We start from the raw sequence: 21,811 nt of genomic DNA, 5'->3' as shown, positions 1-21,811 counted from the left end.
ATATTCAGTTGAAAAGAACCCGCTTCTCAATCCCATATTTAAATGGAGGTCTGTTGGTTTCATCAGTAGCTTATTACATTTTAGTCCATCTTATTACATTTTAGTACATCATTGAATAAAGCAGAAATTATCTTAAAAATTTTCCCCTGGGAATCGAAGACACGGTGCTGGTATTGTGATTTTCAGTAAATGGCTGCTTAGCATGACTTCGGAATGGAGCCCAAGGTCTGTCATTTGGAAAGAAAGTATTCCTTTTCCAGAGTAAAAGGCAGTACAAGAACCGTGTTTATTATCTGACTATTCCCAAAAGCTCAGGGTGGCTAAGAAAGACGAAAAACAAAAACCATTGTCTGAGACGCATAAACTATTACAAAAAGGCAGCTGAAGTATTTTGGAATCTCCAGCTTTCACTAGCAATAACCTGCTGTACACATTCATCCTAATCATTCTGGCATGTAGCTACTTTTTGTGTTATTCCCATGTTCATTGGTTTAGGGATGACAATGGAACAAAAGAAATACCAGTGCTTCTGTACCACACACATTCCCCTAATCTCCCACTTACTAGGTTGTTTCCTGCTTTGCTTCAGTCCCCCCCCCCCCCCCTCACCAGCTAAGCTTGGTTTCTGGAGATAAAAGAGGAAGGTGCACACCTTACATCTCCAAAGTAAAAAGGCTAGATTCTTTCATATAAGCTGGGAATTTGGAGGGATTTAGCAATTGTGAAAATAAATTGGGGTCCCCAACGTGGGGACAATGAGTGCCATGGCACCTACTGACTCTCTTCCTAGTGCCCACTGAATAGTTTTAGAAAGTGGGCAGAGCATTTGCACAACGATGTTTCTGATTGGCCACTGGAGGTTTAACTGTGACTGGCATTTCATGGCTGTGCCCACCACACTGCCAGAATTCCGAGAGTGCCCAAAGGCTCGAAAAAGTTGGAGACCCCACCAATAGATCATTATAATGCTATAGTATACAAACTAGCAATTGGTGATTTAAAAAAAAATAGCCCAAATAAAATAGTTTGGGACATTGTCGTGTCAGGGAACCTGACTTTCTCTTTCCTATCATCCAGCCTGAAATGGAAAGTGGTATTCCCAATGCTAGAATATGTGGCACTCTGAAGCATAACTCTCTTTGTAAACCGGTCAGAATTCACAAACGATGAGAGATTTCGTTTCACAGTTCAAGTCATTCCACAGTCCGTTTTCAGGTACGATAATCACACAATCCTCGGCCCCATTATAGTTATTGGGCTCTCCGCTTTTCCAGTTTGTGTAGCTTAGCGATGATGCCCCGTTTGCATACACAAATCTGCCCTCCGTTTGGATATCGTTTATATCGATGAAAGCAAATTTGGAATTCTTCTTTGCTACTTCTTGCAGGGCGGAGTTCTCGGCCGCATTCTTGGGGCAGGCCAAGGCCCCTCCGGCTTTCGTGCACCGGGCTCTGCCGTTAGCGAAAGTGTCGTGCTGGTGAGTTGAAATGAAAGTTTTCTGTCCCACTGTCGACCCCTGCAGTAGCACCGCTGGGACCAGGAAGAAAAAGGATCAGCAGTGAGAATTTCTTTACTTTAAAAAAAAAAAAATCCCTGTCCTAAAGGAAAACTGCTGCAATTCACCCCTTTCACATGGCTTGCATCTTTTGCATTCGGCCCCCTAGGTTGCACAACTGCACCACAAGGAAGAGCTTTCTTGGGGTGTTTTTACATTCAGTTTGATCCAGAGTTTTAGAGTCTTCAAATCCCCTGCCACTGTTCCGCTTTAATTGTTTTCCTTTTACATGTAAGCGTTTCAATTGGGGGGGGGGGGTGTCTCTGATCAGGGCAGCCAGAATACCAGTGCTTAGTTAAATGTATACGATTGCTTGGAAATCGTGTCAGCACTGCAAAAACAATACAATTTTTTAATTACTAGATGAGGCAAGCAATAATATGTAAAAATTTCAAGTGCTGTCAGTTCTCATGCCAATTACTGCACCTTGTGGCTTTTGGAGGAGTCTTTTGAAATGCGTGAAAACTTCTACAATACACGTTTGAAACGCCTGTAGAGAAAAGACCAGATCCACACCGGTGTGGAGAAAAACGTTGCAGCAGCAGCTCGGAAACTCATCTCACCGAAACAAATGTAGATGCTTCAGGCAGCAACGATGCAAAACAGTTGTGAGAACGTTAGGTAGTGTAAAAGGTGAGTTTCCAATACGGTGCTAGAGAGTCGCAAACTGCCAGTGTAAAAACACCCTTGCTAGGAGAGACATGGTGTGAAATGGGTTGTAGACTAGGATTACTTATTTATTTAGCATAATGAATCACCGCATCCTGGCCAGTGCCAAGCTTTGGGCAATGTACACCATAAGAATAAAATGCATACGTTCAAATTAATAAAACCAGTTACATTAAAAAGAAATTATAAACCCTGTTGTCGTCTAATTTAAAGTGCTATTGTTCAGTTCCCAGTTGTTGCATCGGGGGTGGGGGCAGGGGTGGAATTCTAGCAGGAGCTCCTTTGCATATTAGGCCACACCCCCTGATGTAGGCTCTTTTTTGTAAGCTCTTGGAGCAGGGGTGGCCAACGGTAGCTCTCCAGATGTTTTTTTTTTTGCCTACAACTCCCATCAGCCCCAGCCAGCATGGCCAATGGCTGGGGCTGATGGGAGTTGTAGGCAAAAAAAAAAACATCAGGAGAGCTACCGTTGGCCACCCCTGTCTTGGAGGATTGGCTACATCAGGGGCGTGTGGCCTAATATGCAAAGGAGCTCCTGCTAGCCCTGGTTGGGGGATCCCCCCTGCGGGAGTAGCAAGAAAAAGGTGCCAGCTTGGCAACCGTTGCTGTCCTTATGCAAACACTTGATGAAACATCTCTGCCTTACAGGCCCTGTGAAACTAAAAGATCCCGCAAAGCCCTGATGCCTTTTGGCAAAGCGTTCCATCAAGTCAGGGCCAGGACTGAAAAAGTTCTGGTCCTCGTTGAGGACAGCCGGACCTCTTTAGGACCAGGGACCACCAGCAGATTTTGACCAGTGGAGTGGAGTGCCCTTCCAGGGACATAGTGGAAGATGTGGTCCTTTAGGTACATCAGTCCCAGACCATTCAAAGCCTTAAAGGTCATAACCAAAACCTTGAATCTGACTTGGTACACCATTGGCAGCCTGTGGAGCTGGCGCAACACAGATAGAAGATGTGCCGGCCATGGCATTCTCATCAGGACTCACGCCACTGCATTCTGGACACATTGAAGCTTCCGGGACACGCTCAGGAGTAGGCTAGTATAGAGCGAGTTATGGTAGTCTAGTCTGGAGGTGACCGTCGCATGGATTACTGTGGCCAGGTCCAAGTGAGATAGGAGGGAAGCCAACTGCCAGGCTTGACGGAGATGAAAAAATGTCACTTTGGCAATATGCGTGACCTAGGCCTCCATTGAAAGTGAGGTATCCAGTGTCACTCCTAAGCTCTTGAAGGTAGGCGCTGGCGTTAGTAGAGCCCCATCAAAAGTCAGCAGTCTGTGCTCCAACTCCAACTCCGCTCCCCACATCCACAGAACCTCTGTCTTTGATGGGTTTAAAGCTGAGGATGTCGCATTGTATCACAGGGACTTCCATAGCACTTACCTTATCGTTAAAGGTAAAGGTAGTCCCCTGTGCAAGCACCAGTCGTATCCGACTCTGGGGTGACATCGCATCACAACGTTTTCACAGCAGACTTTTTTAATGGGGTGGTTTGCCATTGCCTTTCCCAGTCATCTACACTTTCCCCCCAGCAAGCTGGGGACTCATTTTACCGACCTCAGAAGGATGGAAGGCTGAGTCAGTCTTGAGCTGGCTACCTGAAAACCCAGCTTCCACCGGGATCGAACTCAGGTTGTGAGCAGAGAGTTTGGACAGCAGTACTGCAGCTTTACCACTGCACCACGGGGCTCTTACCTTATGTTTACCTTGCTGTTTTTGTTTACACCCAAGTCAGCATTTGTTTTTTAAGGGGTAAATTTGGCCACAGTCCTTGCATTGATGAATTTCCCCCAGCATCCTGTTAAGCCCTCCCCAAGCATTGGCAGAGATCACGGAGTACACATGAACACGCTTGAAGCTGCCTCAGTCTGAATCAGACCGTCACTCCATCATAGTCAGTGTTGTCTATTCAGACTGGCAAGTGGCTCTCCAGAGACTCAGACAAAGGTCTTTCACATTGCCTGCTGCTAGATCCTTTTAGCTGGAGATGCTGGGGGTTGAACCTGGGACCTTCTGAATGCCAGGCAGATGCTCTACCACTGAGCCATGGCTTTAGAGGGGGATTAGGCAGATTCGTAGAGGAGAGGTCCATCAGCAGTTACTAGCAACAGTGACTAAAGGGACCCTTGCTGTTCAAAGGCAGTCAGCCTCCGAATCCCAGGGCTAGGCGGCAACATATAGAATCATAGAGTTGGAAGGGACCTCTAGGGTCATCTAGTCCAACCGCCTGCACAATGCAGGAAACTCACAAACGCCTCCCCCTAAATTCATAGGATCGTCATTGCTGTCAGATGGCCATCTAGCCTCTGTTTAAAAACCTCCAGGGAAGGAGAGCTCACCACCTCCAGAGGAAGCCTGTTTCACTGAGGAATTGCTCTAATGGTCAGGAAGTTCTTCCTAATGTTGAGCCGGAAACTCTTGTGATTTCATTTCAACCCGCTGGTTCTGGTCCTACCTTCCGGAGCCACAGAAAACAATTCCACATCATCCTCTAGATGACAGCCCTTCAAGTACTTGAAAATGGTGATCATACCACCTCTCAGCCACCTCCTCTTCAAGCTAAACATCCCCAGCTCCTTCAACCTTTCCTCTTAGGACTTGGTCTCCAGACCCCTCACCATCTTCATTGCCCTCTTCCGGACCCGTTCCAGCTTGTCTATATTCTTCTTAAATTGTGGTGCCCAAAACTGAGCACAGTACTCCAGGTGAGGTCTTAACAGAGCAGAGTAAAGCGATCCCATCACATCACGTGATCTGGACACTATACTTCTGTTGATACAGCCCAAAATTGCATTTGCCTTTTTAGCCACCACATCACACTGTTGACTCAAGTTCAGCATATGATCCACTAAGATCCCTAGATCCTTTTCGCACATACTACTGCTAAGATAAGTCTCCCCCATCCTATAACCATGCATTGGATTTTTCCTACCTAAATGCAGAACTTTACATTTATCTCTGTTAAAATTCATTTTATTGGTTTTAGCCCAGTTTTCCAGCCTGTCAAGGTCATCCTGTATCCTGTTTCTCTCTTCTACTGTATTTGCAACCCTCCCAATTTAGTATAATCTGCAAATTTAATAAGCATTCCCTCTATTCCTTCATCCAAATCATTGATAAAGATGTTGAACAAAACAGGTCCCAGGACAGATCCTTGAGGCACTCCACTTGTCACTCCTCTCCAAGAGGATGAGGAACCATTCACAAGCACTCTTCGGGTGCGATCTGTTAACCAATTACAGATCCACCTAACGGTAACAGGATCCAAACCACATTTTACCAACTTGTCAAAAGGATAGTATGTGGAACCTTATCAAAAGCCTTACTGAAATCAAGATAAACGATGACTAGAACATTCCCCTGATCCAGCAAGGTAGTCACTTACTTAAAAAAAGAGATCAGGTTAGTCTGACATGACTTGTTCTTGAGAAACCCATGCTGGCTCTTAGTAATCACATCCATTCTTTCTAAATGTTCCAGGACCAGCTGTTTGATTATTTGTCCTACAACTTTTCCAGGTATATACATTAAGCTGATGGGTCAATAGTTACCTGGATCATCTTTTTTCCCCTTCTTGAAGATGGGGACAACATTCGCCCACCTCCACTCTTCCAGCACCTCTCCTGTTCTCCAAAAATTCTAAAAAATAATAGCCAGAGGCTCAGAAATTACATCCGCAAGCTCTTTTAGAACCCTTGGATGCATTTCATCTGGCCCTGAGGACTTAGTTTCATTTAAAGAAACTAGGTGTTTATGTACTACCCCTATGCTGATCCTAGGTTGGAACTTCATACCCTCCTTATATGTTCTGTTTTTGCCATGCTGAGCACCGTTTCCCTCAGAAGAGAAGACTGAAGAAAAGTAGGAATTGAGCAGTTCCGCCCTCTCTTCATTACCTGTTATAATTTCACTTTATTGCCCTCACAATGGGCCTACCATGTCCTTGCTCTTTTTCTTACTCTGAACATAAGAAAAGAACCCTTTTTTGTTGTTTTTAGCATCTTTGGCCAGCCTAAGCTCATACTGAGCTTTAGCTTTCCTAACTTTTTCTCTACGAGCACTGGTGATTTGTTTATATTCATCCTTGGTTATAAAGCCCTCCTTCCAATTCCTAAAGCAGTCTTTATTTCTCAAGTCTTTAGAGAGCTGTTTATGGAGCCACTTCGGCTTTTTTAGGCTTTTTCCATTTTTTCTTCTCATAGGAATCGTCTGTGATTACGCTTTCAGTATTTCACTTTTAAGAAACTCCCACCCCTCCTGAACCCCCTTCCTCCTAAGTATTTCTGATCATGGGATTTTACCCAGCATAGTTCTAAGTTTGTCAAAGTTTGCCTTTCTATAAATCTGACTACGTATAGCTTTTCTCTTCCCTATGACTGTAAATTCCAAAATCACATGGTCAGTACTGCCCAGGTGCCCACTATTTCCACTTCTTCAATCAATTCTTCCTTGTTGGTGAGAATCAAATCCAAGATAGCAGATCCCCTTTTTTCCTTCTTCACTTTCTGGAAAAGGAAGTTGTCAGCAAGACATGTCAGGAATCTATTTGACTTTTCATTTTTAGCAGAGTTGGACTTCCAACAGATGTCTGGGTAATTGAAATTTCCCATGATCACTGTATCCCTTCTCTTGGAGAACTTCGCAATCTGCTGTATCTCATCCAAGTCCTCTGCCTGACTTGGTGGTCTATAGGAGACCCCCACAATAATATCACTGTTATTTCTTACTCCTTTTATTTTTACCCAGAGACTCTCAACTGAGCTGCCATGCTCAGATTCACATATTTCCTCACAAGCATATACCTCCCTCACATATTCTGCTACACCTCCGCCCTTTCTCATTTGCCTGTCCCTTTTAAATAAGTTGTACCCCTGAATCCTAATATTCCAGTTGTGAGTGTCATCCCACCAAGTTTCAGTAAGGCCTATTATGTCATAGTCTCCTTCCTTTATTAGGACTTCAGTTCCTCCTGTTTGTTTCCCATACTCTGTGCATTAGTGTGGAGACAAGCCTGCAAGTTAGCATTACCTAGCGTATGTGCCACTCTTTGCAAATCTTTAATGTTCTTATCCCTAGCTTCTGGCATCATACGAGGCTTTGAATTATTGTCTCGCTCCCCCCATACAATTTAGTTTAAAGCTCTCCTTATTAGGTTAGCAAGGGTGTTACCAAACACCCTTTTTCCTACCGCCGTAAGGTGCAAACCATCTCCCTATAGAAGACCACCATCTCAAAAAGCATAAGCCATGGTCCAGAAATCCGAATCTTTCCTGACGACACCATCGACGTAGCCAGTCATTTATTTGAAGTATTCTTTCTCGTCCTAAGCCACGACCTTCAACAGGAAGCACTGACGAGAACACAACCTGTGCACCCAGCTACTTCGCCTTCTGTTCCAGAGCCACATAGTCTTTTCTGATACCTTTAGGGCTATGACTGGCAGTATCATTCGTTCCCACGTGGATGAGCAAGAAAGGATAGTAATCCATGGGCTTTATAAGTCTTCCAATCCTTTCTGTCACGTGCTGGATGCGTGCACCCGGCAGACAGCAGACCTCTCGGGATGACAAGTCCGGTCGGCACACTTTGGGCTCCACCCCTCTGAGCAAGGAGTCTCCAATCACCACCACCTTCCTCTTCCTGTATTGGGGAGCAGAAGCTCCCAGCTTCTTATCCACAGGATCCTGAGAAACTTCCTTCAAGCTTCGTGGAGGCTGGGGAAGTAGCCCTTGTTCCAATGGTTCAGAATCAGTTACTGTGGGGATATCCTGGAACCTATTGCTGAGCAGCAGGGGCTCAGAACATCTGATTTTCTTTCTGCTTCGGGTTACATTTTTCCAGGAACCCTCCTCCTTGTTGGGTTCTCTTCTAATTGCTATCATTTCCTCTCTGTCCTCTTGACCTTTCAAGAGCCCCTCATGCGTTTTGTCAAGAAAATCCTCACCTTCCTTTATTTACTGCAGTGTGGACAATCGTGCCTCCAGTCCCTGTATCTCCTCCAGCAGGGCCACTAACTTACACTTGCTGCAAGTGTAATTCGTGCTACTCTCAGGTAGAAATACAAACATCCCACAGTCTTTACACATCACTGCCTCTGCTTCCTCACCAACCATACTGCTGCAATCCATTTCAAATTTTTCTTTATCTTCACTTCTCTTTAAAGCCCACTACCAACTGCCACTTGTAAGTAATCTCACAGAGGTCTGAGAGGAGCAGAACAGAGCAGAGCAGCTCTGATAGCTGAGACAGCTGGAGAAGTTGCTGAGAATTTCTGAGTTTTGAAAGACTTCATTCTGAGGTTTGTGGGGCTTCCTAAAATTCTGAGTTGTGATAGCTGGGGAACTGCTCTTTGTTTGGTTGAGTGGGTTAAAGGTGAAAGAGATTGAGAGTGATTGCTGCTGATTGCTTAGGAGTGCCTCTGCTCCACCCTCTTTGCATTTTAAGCTGCGCCTTGCCAAAGGCTGAGCACATCTCACAGAGGTCTGAGAGGAGCAGAGCAGCTCTGATAGCTGAGACAGCTGGAGAAGTTGCTGAGAATTTCTGAGTTTTGAAAGACTTCATTCTGAGGTTTGTGGGGCTGCCTAAAATTCTGAGTTGTGATGGCTGGGGAACTGCTCTTTGTTTGGTTGAGTGGGCTAAAGGTGAAAGATATTGAGAGTGATTGCTGCTGATTGCTTAGGAGTGCCTCTGCTCCACCCTCTTTGCATTTTAAGCTGCGTTGGCCTGTGGCTCTTCGGCTAGGGGCTCCCTAAGGACCAGGAACCCAGATCCCTGATTTCCTTGTTCTCCCAATAAGGTAAGTTGACCCTCCAGAGGGGAGCCACTTAAACAAACAGCATTTAAAGAGGACTGTATATATTTATATTTATATATATATATATATATATATATATATATATATATATATATATATATATATATATATATATATATATATATATATATATATATATATATATATATATATTAAACAGGGGGGTGGGGGATATATATGCCAACAGGGGGGTGGGGGATTTCCAGTGTTTTGCACTGAGTGTCACATGTATGACTATCTGCCCAAAGGACAGAAGTCTTGGGTGTGTGCTCGATGCAAGGAGCTCCTGGTCCTCAGGGAATGAGTTCGTACCCTTGAGGCCGAGGTGACTGCCCTGGGGAAGCAGAGATGGTCAGTTAGGCACTTCAAACAAGACCGCCCTCTTCAAACAGGCGTTCACTAATGATGGTACCAATGTTTACTGCTAAATTAATAATGCTTACCGCCACTCTTAGTCTAGGAATGTTTTAATCACTGATTGGTTTTAATGTGTTCTTAATGTTTTATTATTTTATTGTTCATTTTAAATGTAAGCCGCCCTGAGCCTGCTCTGGCGGGGGGGAGGGCGGGATATAAATAAAATTTTACAGTACATTACATTACATTACACTTGGGGAAGACTCTTGGGGGCGTATTAGGTGAGCCCCGCTCTGAACGTAGCAGCCCTGTTGCTGCCAGAGAGCATGAGGGTCAAGAGGGAACAGGGCACCATGCTGAGGATAAGGGGAATGCGCCCTCAGAAGAAACCTCTTCTTCGGTTGGTGAGCAGGAATCCTTTCGCGCCAAGGAACCATCCCTGGGCAGGGGGAGAGGGGGGGTTGGTAGTTGGTGATTTGATCCTTAGGCAAGTAGACAGCTGGGTGGCGAAACCACGTACTGACCGTATGGTGACTTGCCTGCCTGGTGTGAAGGTAGCGGACATTACGCGTGTAGTAGATAGGCTGATAGACAGTGCTGGGGAGGAGCCTGTGGTCGTGGTGCATGTTGGCACCAACGATGTGGGGAAATGCAGTCGTGAGGTCCTGGAGGAAAAATTTAGGCTGCTAGGTGGGAGACTTAAGGCCAGGACCTCCAAGGTAGCCTTCTCAGAAATGTTACCTGTTCCACATGCAGGGCAGGAGAGACAGGCACAAATTAGAAGTCTCAATGTGTGGATGAGACGATGGTGTAAGGAGGAAGGGTTTAAGTTTGTTAGGCACTGGGATGCTTTCTAGAACAAGCGGGAGCTGTACAAAAGAGACGGTCTCCACTTGTCCCCGGATGGAACCAGGCTGCTGGCGCTTAAAATCAAAAAGGTGGCAGAGCAGTTTTTAAACTAAATCTTGGGGGAAAGCCAACAGGAGATGAAATGTCTCTGGTTCAGGAGGACTCGTCTCAAAGAGATGAAGGTTGGTTGCTATTTTTCTACTGGGTAACGGATCAGAGTTGTCCACTGAGATGGTGACAAACAGTATGGACTCTCTGCCAGAGTCTCGAGGCGGCAGGAGGAAGGTGGCGGGCCTAGCTTGCCTGGGAAATTATAGATGTTTGTATGCAAATACTAGAAGTGTTCGAAGTAAAATTGGTGAATTGGAATGTTTAGTGTTGGGAGAAAACATAGACATTGTGGGAATTTCAGAAACTTGGTGGAATGAGGAGAATCAGTGGGACACGGTGATTCCTGGATATAAGTTATATCGGAAGGATAGGGAGGGAAGGGTTGGAGGTGGGGTGGCTCTGTATGTCAGAGAGGATATGCGGTCCGGTAAGACTGAGGTCAGAGAATTAGATTCCCTTTTAGAAATGCTTTAGGTTGAAATAGAGGCCCCAAAAGGAAATTTAACTATGGGAGTTTGTTATCGCCCACCAAATCAAAAGAGAGAGGACGATTATAATATGATGGAAGGCTTAAAGATAGCGGCTAAACGTAAAAACTGTGTCATAATAGGTGATTTTAACTACCCGCAGATTGATTGGGTCAATATGTGTTCTGGTTGAGAGAAAGAGATTGAGTTTCTTGATGCTCTCAGTGACTGTGCTATGGAGCAGATGGTCTCAGAACCTACCAGGGGTGGGGCGATCCTGGATTTGGTCCTAAGTAATGCCCAAGACTTGGTGAGAGATGTAAAAGTGATTGCGCCGCTTGGGAGCAGTGACCATAATGTTATTGATTTCACCGTTTGTATAAATAGGGAGTTGCCCAAAAAGACCGCCACAACCACGTTTAACTTTAAAAGGGGTAAATTCACTGAGATGAGGAGGCATGTGAGGAGGAAACTGAAAGGAAAGGTAAATACGGTCAAAACCCTTGGGGAAGCTTGGAGACTATTTAAAACTATAATCCTAGAAGCTCAGATAAAATACATACTACAAGTTAGGAAAGGCACAAACAGGCATAAGAAAAGGCCTGCATGGTTAACAAACAAAGTAATGGAAGCTGTAAAAGGTAAGAAGGACTCCTTTAAGCGGTGGAAAACCAAGTGAGATTAGTAAAAGGGAACACAGGCTGTGGCAAATCAAATGCAAGACTGATCAGGCAGGCAAAAAGGGACTATGAGGAGCATATTGCAAAAAACATAAAGACCAACAATAAACATTTCTTCATATATATTAGAAGTAGGAAACCAGCCAGGGAGGCAGTCGGGCCCTTGGATGACCATGGGGTAAAAGGATTACTGAAGGAGGATAGGGAAATGGCTGAGAAGCTAAATGAATTTTTGCCTCCGTCTTCATTGTGGAAGATGAGAACTTTTTGCCTGCCCCAGAACCACTAATTTTGGAAGGGGTGTTGAAAGACCTGAGTCAGATTGAGGTGACAAAAGAGGAGGTCCTACAACTGATGGATAAATTAAAAACTAATAAGTCACTGGGTCCAGATGGCATACATCCGAGAGTTCTGAAAGAACTTGTGGATCTTTTAACAAAAATCTGTAATCTTTCATTGAAATCTTCCTCTGTTCCTGAGGACTGGAAGGTAGCAAATGTCACCTCCATCTTTAAAAAGGGTTCCAGAGGAGATCCGGGAAATTACAGGCCAGTCAGTCTGACTTCAATACCGGGAAAGTTGGTAGAAAGCATTATCAAGGACAGAATGAGTAGGCACATTGATGAACACGGGTTATTGAGGAAGACTCAGCATGGGTTCTGTAAGGGAAGATCTTGCCTCACTAACCTGTTACATTTCTTTGAGGGGGTGAACAAACATGTGGACAAAGGAGACCCGATAGATGTTGTTTACCTTGACTTCCAGAAAGCTTTTGATAAAGTTCCTCATCAAAGGCTCCTTAGAAAGCTTGAGAGTCATGGAGTAAAAGGACAGGTCCTCTGGTGGATCAAAAACTGGCTGAGTAATAGGAAGCAGAGAGTGAGTATAAATGGGCAGTCTTCGCAATGGAGGACGGTAAGCAGTGGAGTGCCGCAGGGCTCGGTACTGGGTCCCATGCTCTTTAACTTGTTCATAAATGATTTAGAGTTGGGAGTGAGCAGTGAAGTGGCCAAGTTTGCGGATGACACTAAATTGTTCAGGGTGGTGAGCACCAGAGAGGATTGTGAGGAACTCCAAAGGGATCTATTGAGGCTGGGTGAGTGGGCGTCAACATGGCAGATGCGGTTCAATGTGGCCAAGTGCAAAGTAATGCACATTGGGGCCAAGAATCCAAGCTACAAATACAAGTTGATGGGATCTGAACTGGCAGAGACTGACCAAGAGAGAGATCTTGGAGTCTTGGTAGATAACTCACTGAAAATGTTAAGACAGTGTGCGTTTGCAATAAAAAAGGCCAACGCCATGCTGGGAATTATTAGGAAGGGAATTGAAAACAAATCACCCAGTATCATAATGCCCCTGTATAAATCGATGGTGCGGTCTCATTTGGAGTACTGTGTGCAGTTCTGGTCGCCGCACCTCAAAAAGGATATTATAGCATTGGAGAAAGTCCAGAAAAGGGCAACTAGAATGATTAAAGGGCTGGAACACTTTCCCTATGAAGAAAGGTTGAAACGCTTGGGACTCTTTAGCTTGGAGAAACGTCGACTGCGGGGTGACATTAGAGGTTTACAAGATAATGCATGGGATGGAGAAAGCAGAGAAAGAAGTACTTTTCTCCCTTTCTCACAATACAAGAACTCGTGGGCATTCGATGAAATTGCTGAGCAGACAGGTTAAAACGGATAAAAGAAAGTCCTTCTTCACCCAAAGGGTGATTAACATGTGGAATTCACTGCCACAGGAGGTGGTGGCGGCCACAAGCATAGCCACCTTCAAGAGGGGTTTAGATAAAAATATGGAGCAGAGGTCCATCAGTGGCTATTAGCCACAGTGTGTGTGTGTGTGTGTGTGTGTGTATATATATATATATATATATATATATATATATATATATATATATAATTTTTTTTGGGCCACTGTGTGACACAGAGCGTTGGACTGGATGGGCCATTGGCCTGATCCACCATGGCTTCTCTTATGTTCTTAATTGTGGGTAACTACCCACTTTTCCACAGAACCCCCAGGCTAAGGGCTACAGGCCAAGATCCCTTCACCTCACGCCTCTGGGAAGGATGAGTCTTGCAAATTAAAGGCTCAAGCCCCCACCCACCTCTGACTCAACAGCCAGAGCAAAAGCAGAGGGTGGGGCCACCAATTACTCCCAGGCAAACAAGCTCTCCTCACTCAGCAATAGCTACATAAAAGACACACAAAAGCAATCAGAAACCCCTCTCCAGCAGGCACCAAGCACTCACACAGTTACCTCTCACAGCAACCCTAGGTAATGCTCCCCATCAGTTTTAGAAAAGCAAATCAAGTCACTCACCTTACCAGCAGCTCTGTTCTAGATCCAAACACCTTCTACTGCAGCTGAGCCACTTCTGAGCCACATCAAGGGACCCTGTTTATTGGCCTTCAAGGGAAACTGGTTGGCCAATGTGTGAGACAGGATGCTGGACCAGATGGACCACTGGTCTGATCCGGTAGGGCTCTTCTTACATTCTCAATGCAATACAAATATATTTGTTATGGCTTACCATTTTTATAATTGTTATATTCGGCTTGAAGTTCCTGGATTTTGTTTTCCAGAGCAGCTACTTGTTTTTGGAAAGCGTCAGTACCTAAGGAATAGAAATAGGAAAGCACAATTCAGCACCAGGAATTCAGTTAATTGAAAAATGTTGATTGGTCACCATGATTGGTAGTGACCACCCCCATCTCTATCATGTTCAATGAATTTCTGTGCCACATTCCCAGAGTCCTTCTCAGAGTAACTATTTATGTATTTTAAGACATTTGTTAGTTGTCTTTCTCTCTTGCGGATGTAAACAATAAATAAATGTAAATGTAAATAAATTTACAATGTAAATAATAAATAAATAATAAATAATGATTTGATACAAGTAATAATAAAATAATAAGCAATAAATAATATGAATTAATAAATAATATATGCCAGTAATAATACAGTAATGAACATAAAATTAATAATAATGATTCAGTACAACTAATAATACAATCATAAAATAAAATAATAGATAATAAGTAAATAATAACAATGATTCAGTACAAATAATAATAACAAGCACATAAAAGACCACAATTTAAAATCTCCATTTAGAGCTGCCAATAAATAAATGCTAAATTAGTCGAATATGGTCCTGAATAAAAATGTCCAACTGCTTCCTGAAAATTGAAATGAAGGGGGCAGGAGGTAGTTCCAAAATGGGGGGGGGGGTTGCCACTCATGGAGTAGGAAGGGACCTCCAGGGTCATCTTGTCCATCCCCCAGCACAACGAAGGAAATTCACAAATACCTAAATTCACAGGATCCACAATGCTGTCAAATGGCCATATAGCCTCATGTGTCTCCAAACTAACGACAAGGCACAATTAAAAATCCATTTAAAGGACAATCAGTAAGAATAAGACTGACATTACTAATAAAGCCACTCAAAATGCCAGAACAATGTGTGTCAGACTAGGATTTGGGAAGCCCTGAATCCAAAGCCCTGAATATAGGTACACTGGGTGACACTGGGTCAGTCACCCACTCTAAGCCTAACCTACTTTGCAGAATTGTTGTAGAGATAAAATGGGGAGGGGGAGGATGTGGTACACCATTTTCAGTCCCCATTGGAGAGGACAGTGGATTATAAATGAGGGAAATGTTAAAAAGAGGATCATAATAACATCAGTATTGGTATGCGGAATATAGCTCTTTCTAAAAAAATGTAATAAAATGTTGATTAAAAGCCTGGGTAAACAGCAATGTTTTAGCCTGGTCCCTGAAAGATTGCAGGGTATTTGCCAAGCAATCCTGAAGGAAGAAGCTGTTCCAGTGACAGGGTGCCACCACTAAAAAAGCCCTGACCCTAGTTGCCACCTGCATAAATCCTCTGGGCAGAGGCACAGAGACCAAGGCTTGAGATAGATTTCCTAACTGATATACTCAGGAATTTTTTTGTTTAAAAAAGCCCAGCAGGAACTCATTTGTATATTAGGACACACCCCCTGATGTCAGCATTGTTTCACATAGAGCTTTTTTGTAGAAAAAGCCCTGTGGGAACTCATTTGCGTATCATGCCAAGCCAGACGGAACTGTGTTCCTGCTCAAATAAAAGCCCTGGGTATACTGGATAGAACAGGAGCAGGCATTTTTGACAGATGGCCTCTAGTTCTGCCTTCTGGGCTTCCCAGCCAATCCCTGCCTCCCAGAGAGCAGATACAAAGTGGCGTCAACCAGTGAGAAGCTGTAGAACCTCTGGGGGAGGGGAAGAGAGAAAAGTGGCGGGAAAGTCTGTCAGCACCTCAGATAGGGCTTAGAGGAAGTGACAGAGAAAAAAGGAGAAGTTTCCAGGAGATTAGTTAGGTAGTTAGGCTGTGTCCAGTGAAGAAAAAGGACGCCAGCAACTTGTTACATTCCTTGTTGTAGCCACCAAACTATTAAGCACTGAGCTCTGCTAAAGAAGAGACAATAAACTTATCTTTTTGTGCTGTCAAAGGAAGGTGTTGGTGTGAATCACTGAGGGAGAGTAGTAGAAAATTACCTCAGGTGCCTATTTTACCCTCTCAACTGTCTACTATAATGTTGTTGTTCAGTCGCACAGTCGAGTCCAACTCTTTGCGACCCCATGGACAAAGTCACGCCAGGCCCTCCTGTCTTCCACCATCCTCTGAAATGTGCTCAAATTCATGTTAGTTACATCAGTAACGCTGTCTACTATAATAGCAGCCCATAATCCATCACAGTTGGTTGTTAAAAACAGCCTTACTGACCAGGCCATTCCTAGAGTATAATGCCCTAGAGTTCACTTTCCAAAATGGCCACTTTCTCCAGATGAACTGATCTCTGTCACCTGGAGATGAGTTTTAATTCCAGGAGATCTCCAGCCACCTTAGATAGCAACCTTAGATGATGGCGTAGTGAAATGCTAATGCCAGAAGAGCTGACCACCAAAAAAGCTGAGATCTTTTTTTTTTAATTTTTTTTTAAGACCAACCCATTTTTATTTTCTTATAATAATTTTTTATTTTTATCACTGTATTGAGACATACAACATAAAACACCCAGTGTCACTTTTCTCCACACCCCGTGCATTTCGCCACTCGTAAACATTTAGTTAACCTTCTCATATCCTAAATGCTATTTACAAAATCTAACCACACTCGTTCGAATTTCGCCCCCTGTCCTTGTCGTACACAAAATACTTTTTCATGACATGCCAGTTGTAACATTTCATCTTTCCATTGTAGAAGAGAGCCAGAAAAAGGGCCTTTCCATTGTCTTAAAATGATTCTTTTAGCTGTTATCATTGCCCGATATAACACAAAATACTTTTTCATGACATGCCAGTTGTAACATTTCATCTTTCCATTGTAGAAGAGAGCCAGAAAAAGGGCCTTTCCATTGTCTTAAAATGATTCTTTTAGCTGTTATCATTGCCCGATATAACAACATTTTCTGTTCCATTGTTAACCCCCACAGTGCCGGAACATAATTTAAAATATATAATGTCAAGGGAAACCGACCCTGTAGGTTCAGTACACGTTTAACATATCGAGTAATCTGATGCCAAAATTCTGATAATATTGGGCATTCATATAGCATATGTTTTATGTCTGCCTCTAAATTATTACAGCGCCAACATCTCGAATTCGGTTTCATACCACGTTTATATAGCCGCATCGGCGTCCAGTAAGTTCTAAAAATAATCTTTTGATGTATTAGTATTAATCTTAATTCAAATGCCGTTTTCTTTACATTTTGACAAATCGCTTTCCATTGTTGTGGCAATAAGGCGCTATTCAACTCCACATTCCATTTATGTCTTAATTCAGCCAGTTCATGTACATTTTTTATTAACAGCTTATTATAAATCTTTTTTCGACCATCCTGTTCATGTATTTTATCAATTACTACCTGTAGTATCTCTGGACACTCTGGAGCAGCCAGTGCATCTGGTCCATATTGCGCTCTTAATAAATGTTTCAGTTGATAGTAACACCATAGCTGGTTATTATTCAAATTAAATTTCTGCAAGAATTCCTGATTAGCTAGAAACTCATCCTGAGAATTTTTAATTTGATCTAATGTAAGTATATTGGCATACATCCATTGCTTCCATTTAATTTTTTGACACCCAATTTTTACTAAGGGATTGTCCCACAATGTCATTTTTTCATGTGAAAATCTTTCAAACTGTAGTCTAGCGCTTAATCTTTCCCAGGCCGTCCTAGTTGCAACAATTGCAATTGGTATTTCATTATCCCTATTTACAAACTGAGACCCCAGAGCTTGCCAGCCCAATATTGGATTAATAGCCGCAGTTTCCAATTCACCCCAACTTGTTTCAGGTAATCCCGTTCGCCAATGCTTAATCATAGATATCATATATGTCCAGTGATATAACTGTAAATCTGGAAGCCCAAAACCACCCTCTGTAATCGGTATCTGTAATCTCTTTAAAGAGATTCTCGCACTTCCTACACCCCATAGAAACATTCTAATTAACTTGTCAATTCTCCTAAACCAATAAGCATTAATTACAACATGTAAACCCCTAATTATATAAAACAGACGAGGGAGCACATTCATTTTTAGAGCATTAATCCTGCCCCATAAAGACAGTGGTAGCTGCCCCCATCGTTGCAAGTCCATCTCCACAGCAGACAATATATTTTCCATGTTAATTGGGACAAAATTCTTAACATCCTTCGGGATCTGTATACCAAGGTATTTTAAACTTTCCGATTTAATTTGAAATTGCGCTCTAATTTCTTGTGATAGTGGGGTTCCCTTACCAATTTGCAATAGCTCTGATTTATTCCAATTGATTTTGTACCCTGCCACTTTACCAAATTGGTTTATAATTTCCATAATTATCCGCAGTGACACCTCTGCATTAGTAAGCATTAATAAAATGTCATCTGCGTATAACAAAATTTTATATTGGTATTCCCTAAACTTAAAGCCCTGAATCAACCCCTTTTGTCTAATTGCTAAGGCTAGTGGTTCTAGGGCAAGATCAAATAGAAGTGGTGAGAGCGGGCAGCCCTGTCGCACTCCTTTTGTAGTGAGATCGCCTTAGATATCACACCATTAACTTTTATTCGAGAGGTAGGGTTATAATATAATGCCCGAACCCAGTTAATAAAATAATTTGGAATAGCCATTTTTTCCATTATAGCTATCATGTAATCCCTAGGGATTTGATCGAATGCTTTTTCAGCATCTAGGGACAAGATTACCATTTGCTCCTGAGTATCATTATATAAACTAATCAGATCCGTAACTAGCCTAATATTATTAGTACCTTGCCTATTTTTAATAAAACCTGCCTGGTCACGATGAATCAGCGTAGGGATGACACCTTGCAACCTTGTTGCCACAATAGTAGCAACAATTTTTAAATCTACATTCAACAATGAGATTGGTCTATAATTAGTGCATTTTGAAGGTTCTTTCCCTGGTTTTAAAATAAGCGCTATTAATGCATCACCCAAATGATTTCCAGGTTGATTCGCATGAATCCAGTATGTATATAATTTAAGGAGTTTTGGAGCTAATATATCACTAAATTTTATGTACAGGTTAGTCGTAAATCCGTCGGGCCCCGGGGAGGTCCCTGGGGCCAATGTGCTAATCGCAAACTTAATTTCTGCTAACGAAACTGGGGAGTTCAGCACTTGTTGTTGTTCCTGTGAAAGTCTAGGGATTATTAGGTGTTGTAAAAATTGATTCAGTTTCTGCTCACCTAGTGGTATTGGGGCTTTGTAAAGCTCTGTGTAATAATTTTGAAACTGCTCTGCTATTGTTGATGGGGTTTTATAGATCTGGCCTTGTGCGTCAATAATCTGTGGTACCCAATTACTTTCTATCTGTTTTTTCAGCTGTGCCACCAATATACGACTAGGTTTCTCTGCTAGCTCCCACCTTGTCTGTTTCATGCTAAATAGAATACTTGATGCCTTATAAGTTCTGAGGGTATTCAACTCTAAACTAACCAGTTGAATCTTCCTATATTGGTTAATAGTTGGGGCTTGGTACATAACTTCCCAAAGGTTATTCAATTGTGCCTCCAGAGTTACCTCTCTGTTTGCTGTTTCTTTCTTTTTAAAAGCAGAGTAAGCAATGATCCAACCTCTCATGGTTACCTTTAGGGCTTCCCACAGTGTGATGTAGCTTGATACTGTACCTTCATTCAACTCCCAAAAATGTTGTAATTCCCTTATAAATTGTAAACAAAATTGTTCATCATTCAATAGTTGGTTATTAAATCGCCATATTGGCTGGCTCTTAAATTGTTTGTTGGTTTCCATTTCCAAAATAATCATATTATGATCTAAGAAGGAGCTAGGAACAATCTCACACTTCTCTACCATACCTCTCAATACTTTAGGAATCAGAAAAAAGTCTATACGACTTGCCGTGTTATGAGTTGGGGAGTAATATGAAAACGCCTTCATATTTTGATGGGTTTCTCGCCAAGGATCTATTAAGTTCAGTTCCTTCATAGCACTTAATATTGATCCTCTATTTCTCCTAAGGCCTGCACTCATATTATTACTTTGATATAATGCAAGATCCAAGGTTACATTAAAATCACCAGCCATATAGAGAAACATATATGATTTTCCTAACAGATATCCAAATATTTTATGAAAAATGTCTGGGTCCTCCACATTCGGCCCATATACATTAATCAGGATGGTCCTCTGTCCTTGGGCATACCCTTCTACTATTACAAACCGTCCATCTTTATCTATCTCCACATATTCTTTTACAAACCCAACTTTCTCACCTATCACAATAGCAACCCCTCTGGCGTTAGTGCAATAGCTTGTCATGAATACCTGGTCTGATTGTTTTCTCTTAAGCCATTTTTCTTCCCCTGTGACCAGATGCGTTTCCTGAAACATCCGAATATCTATAGATTCCATTTGTGATAAGGCTGCTATCATTACACGTTTTTTAGGGGAGCGCATTCCCCTAACATTTAAAGATAATAATTTAAGCATTTGGGCCCAAAAGCTTGTAATTGTAACATTGTCTCAATATAGCGAAATGTTGCGCATGTGACCCACCACCCATCTTTACCCTCACCCCAACTATAAGCTCCCACAGGTCAAACGTGCTCTTAATTCGAACCTCGCTCCGTATCCTAATTCTCAGGGGTATATGGATAATTATAACCTGTTATTCCTATTTATATCTCTATCGCTTTGATTCATTATGCATAGTTCTATAATCTGTGAAAATAAAAATTAGAGACAAAGAAGAGACACAAAGAAAAATACCCCTTCCCCTCTAAACCCTGTCTATACTAATGTATTATTCGCTGATATATGTGTAGGTAATTTTTTTTATTTATTTTTTTAATTTCTATTTCTTTTTATTTCCTCATAGTAATTCTTAATACATTCTAACCACTACCCTTATTCCCTCATTGGGTAACACTTCTACAATATATCCACAGCAAAGAAATATAATGCTGAATACACTTTCTCCCTCGCCCCCCTCACCCACACACCAGCTGTAATTTGATCCAGTCTACCAAGGCTGTTCCTTAACCGTCGCCGTCTACCAAAAGCTCCGTACTATTACCCAGCCATCTAGTCTTGCAGCAATGCTAAGTGTCCATCCGGGCAGACGAAGCTTACTCTGGTAGAGGCAGTTTCTGCAGGAATTCCTCCGCCGCGCGAGGCGTTTGGAAGGAATGCCTAATGCTATCTTTAATTATAATACACACTGCAGGATAGCGCACAAAGCACTGTAAGCTTCTCTCACGTGCCATTCTCTTTGTTTCTTTATAAGCCAGCCGTTTTTTTAATATTGCCGGACTGTAATCTGAAGAGATAAACATCTTGGTAATAGTTCCAGGAACAGAGGCGATCGCTCTAGCGGCGTGGAGGACCTCATCTCTGTTGGCTGTTCTTAAAAAGACAACCACTAGAATAGTTAATGGGGGGCCATTACGTTGGGGGCGATTCCATTTGTGTATCTCCCGTATGTCGAATTGGTAATCCCCCGGCATCTTTAACTCTTTCCTGAATACGTTCTCAACATGAGTAATTAGTTCCTTCCCCCCAATGTTAAGTACTTCCATTCCAACGACGCGTAGATTGTATCTGCGTTGCCATGCTTCAAGTGCCTCCACCCGAGTACCTGTTTCTTCCATAGTTTTTTGTTGTTCTGTTAGGCTTTTTTCCGTATCAGCTATTTTTGTTTCATGTTGCTGTAGTAGGGCTTGGGTATTTGTTGCAGAGTCTTGCAATTTTTGCACCATTTCTGGCAGTGGGGTG

At 42.7% G+C, this 21,811-nt stretch overlaps 1 protein-coding gene across 1 annotated transcript in view; it reads right to left on the bottom strand.

Annotated features, from left to right (window-relative positions):
- Positions 1-267: 267 nt before the first annotated feature.
- LOC132573528 (pulmonary surfactant-associated protein D-like) overlaps positions 268-21,811 on the bottom strand; it is a 34,256-nt gene continuing 12,712 nt past the window's right edge. The window contains exons 4-5 of the mRNA XM_060241039.1: positions 14,044-14,127; positions 268-1,530 (exon numbers count right to left, since the gene is read on the bottom strand). Coding sequence (XP_060097022.1) covers positions 1,151-1,530; positions 14,044-14,127 — 464 coding nt within the window. The 3' untranslated portion in view covers positions 268-1,150. The remainder of the gene's footprint in view (positions 1,531-14,043; positions 14,128-21,811) is intronic.

This window comes from Heteronotia binoei, chromosome 6 (genome assembly GCF_032191835.1).
Source record: "Heteronotia binoei isolate CCM8104 ecotype False Entrance Well chromosome 6, APGP_CSIRO_Hbin_v1, whole genome shotgun sequence".
Lineage (NCBI taxonomy): Eukaryota > Metazoa > Chordata > Lepidosauria > Squamata > Gekkonidae > Heteronotia > Heteronotia binoei.
The sequence above is the reverse complement of the archived record's forward strand: the minus strand, read 5'-3'. Positions and strand labels throughout refer to the sequence as shown.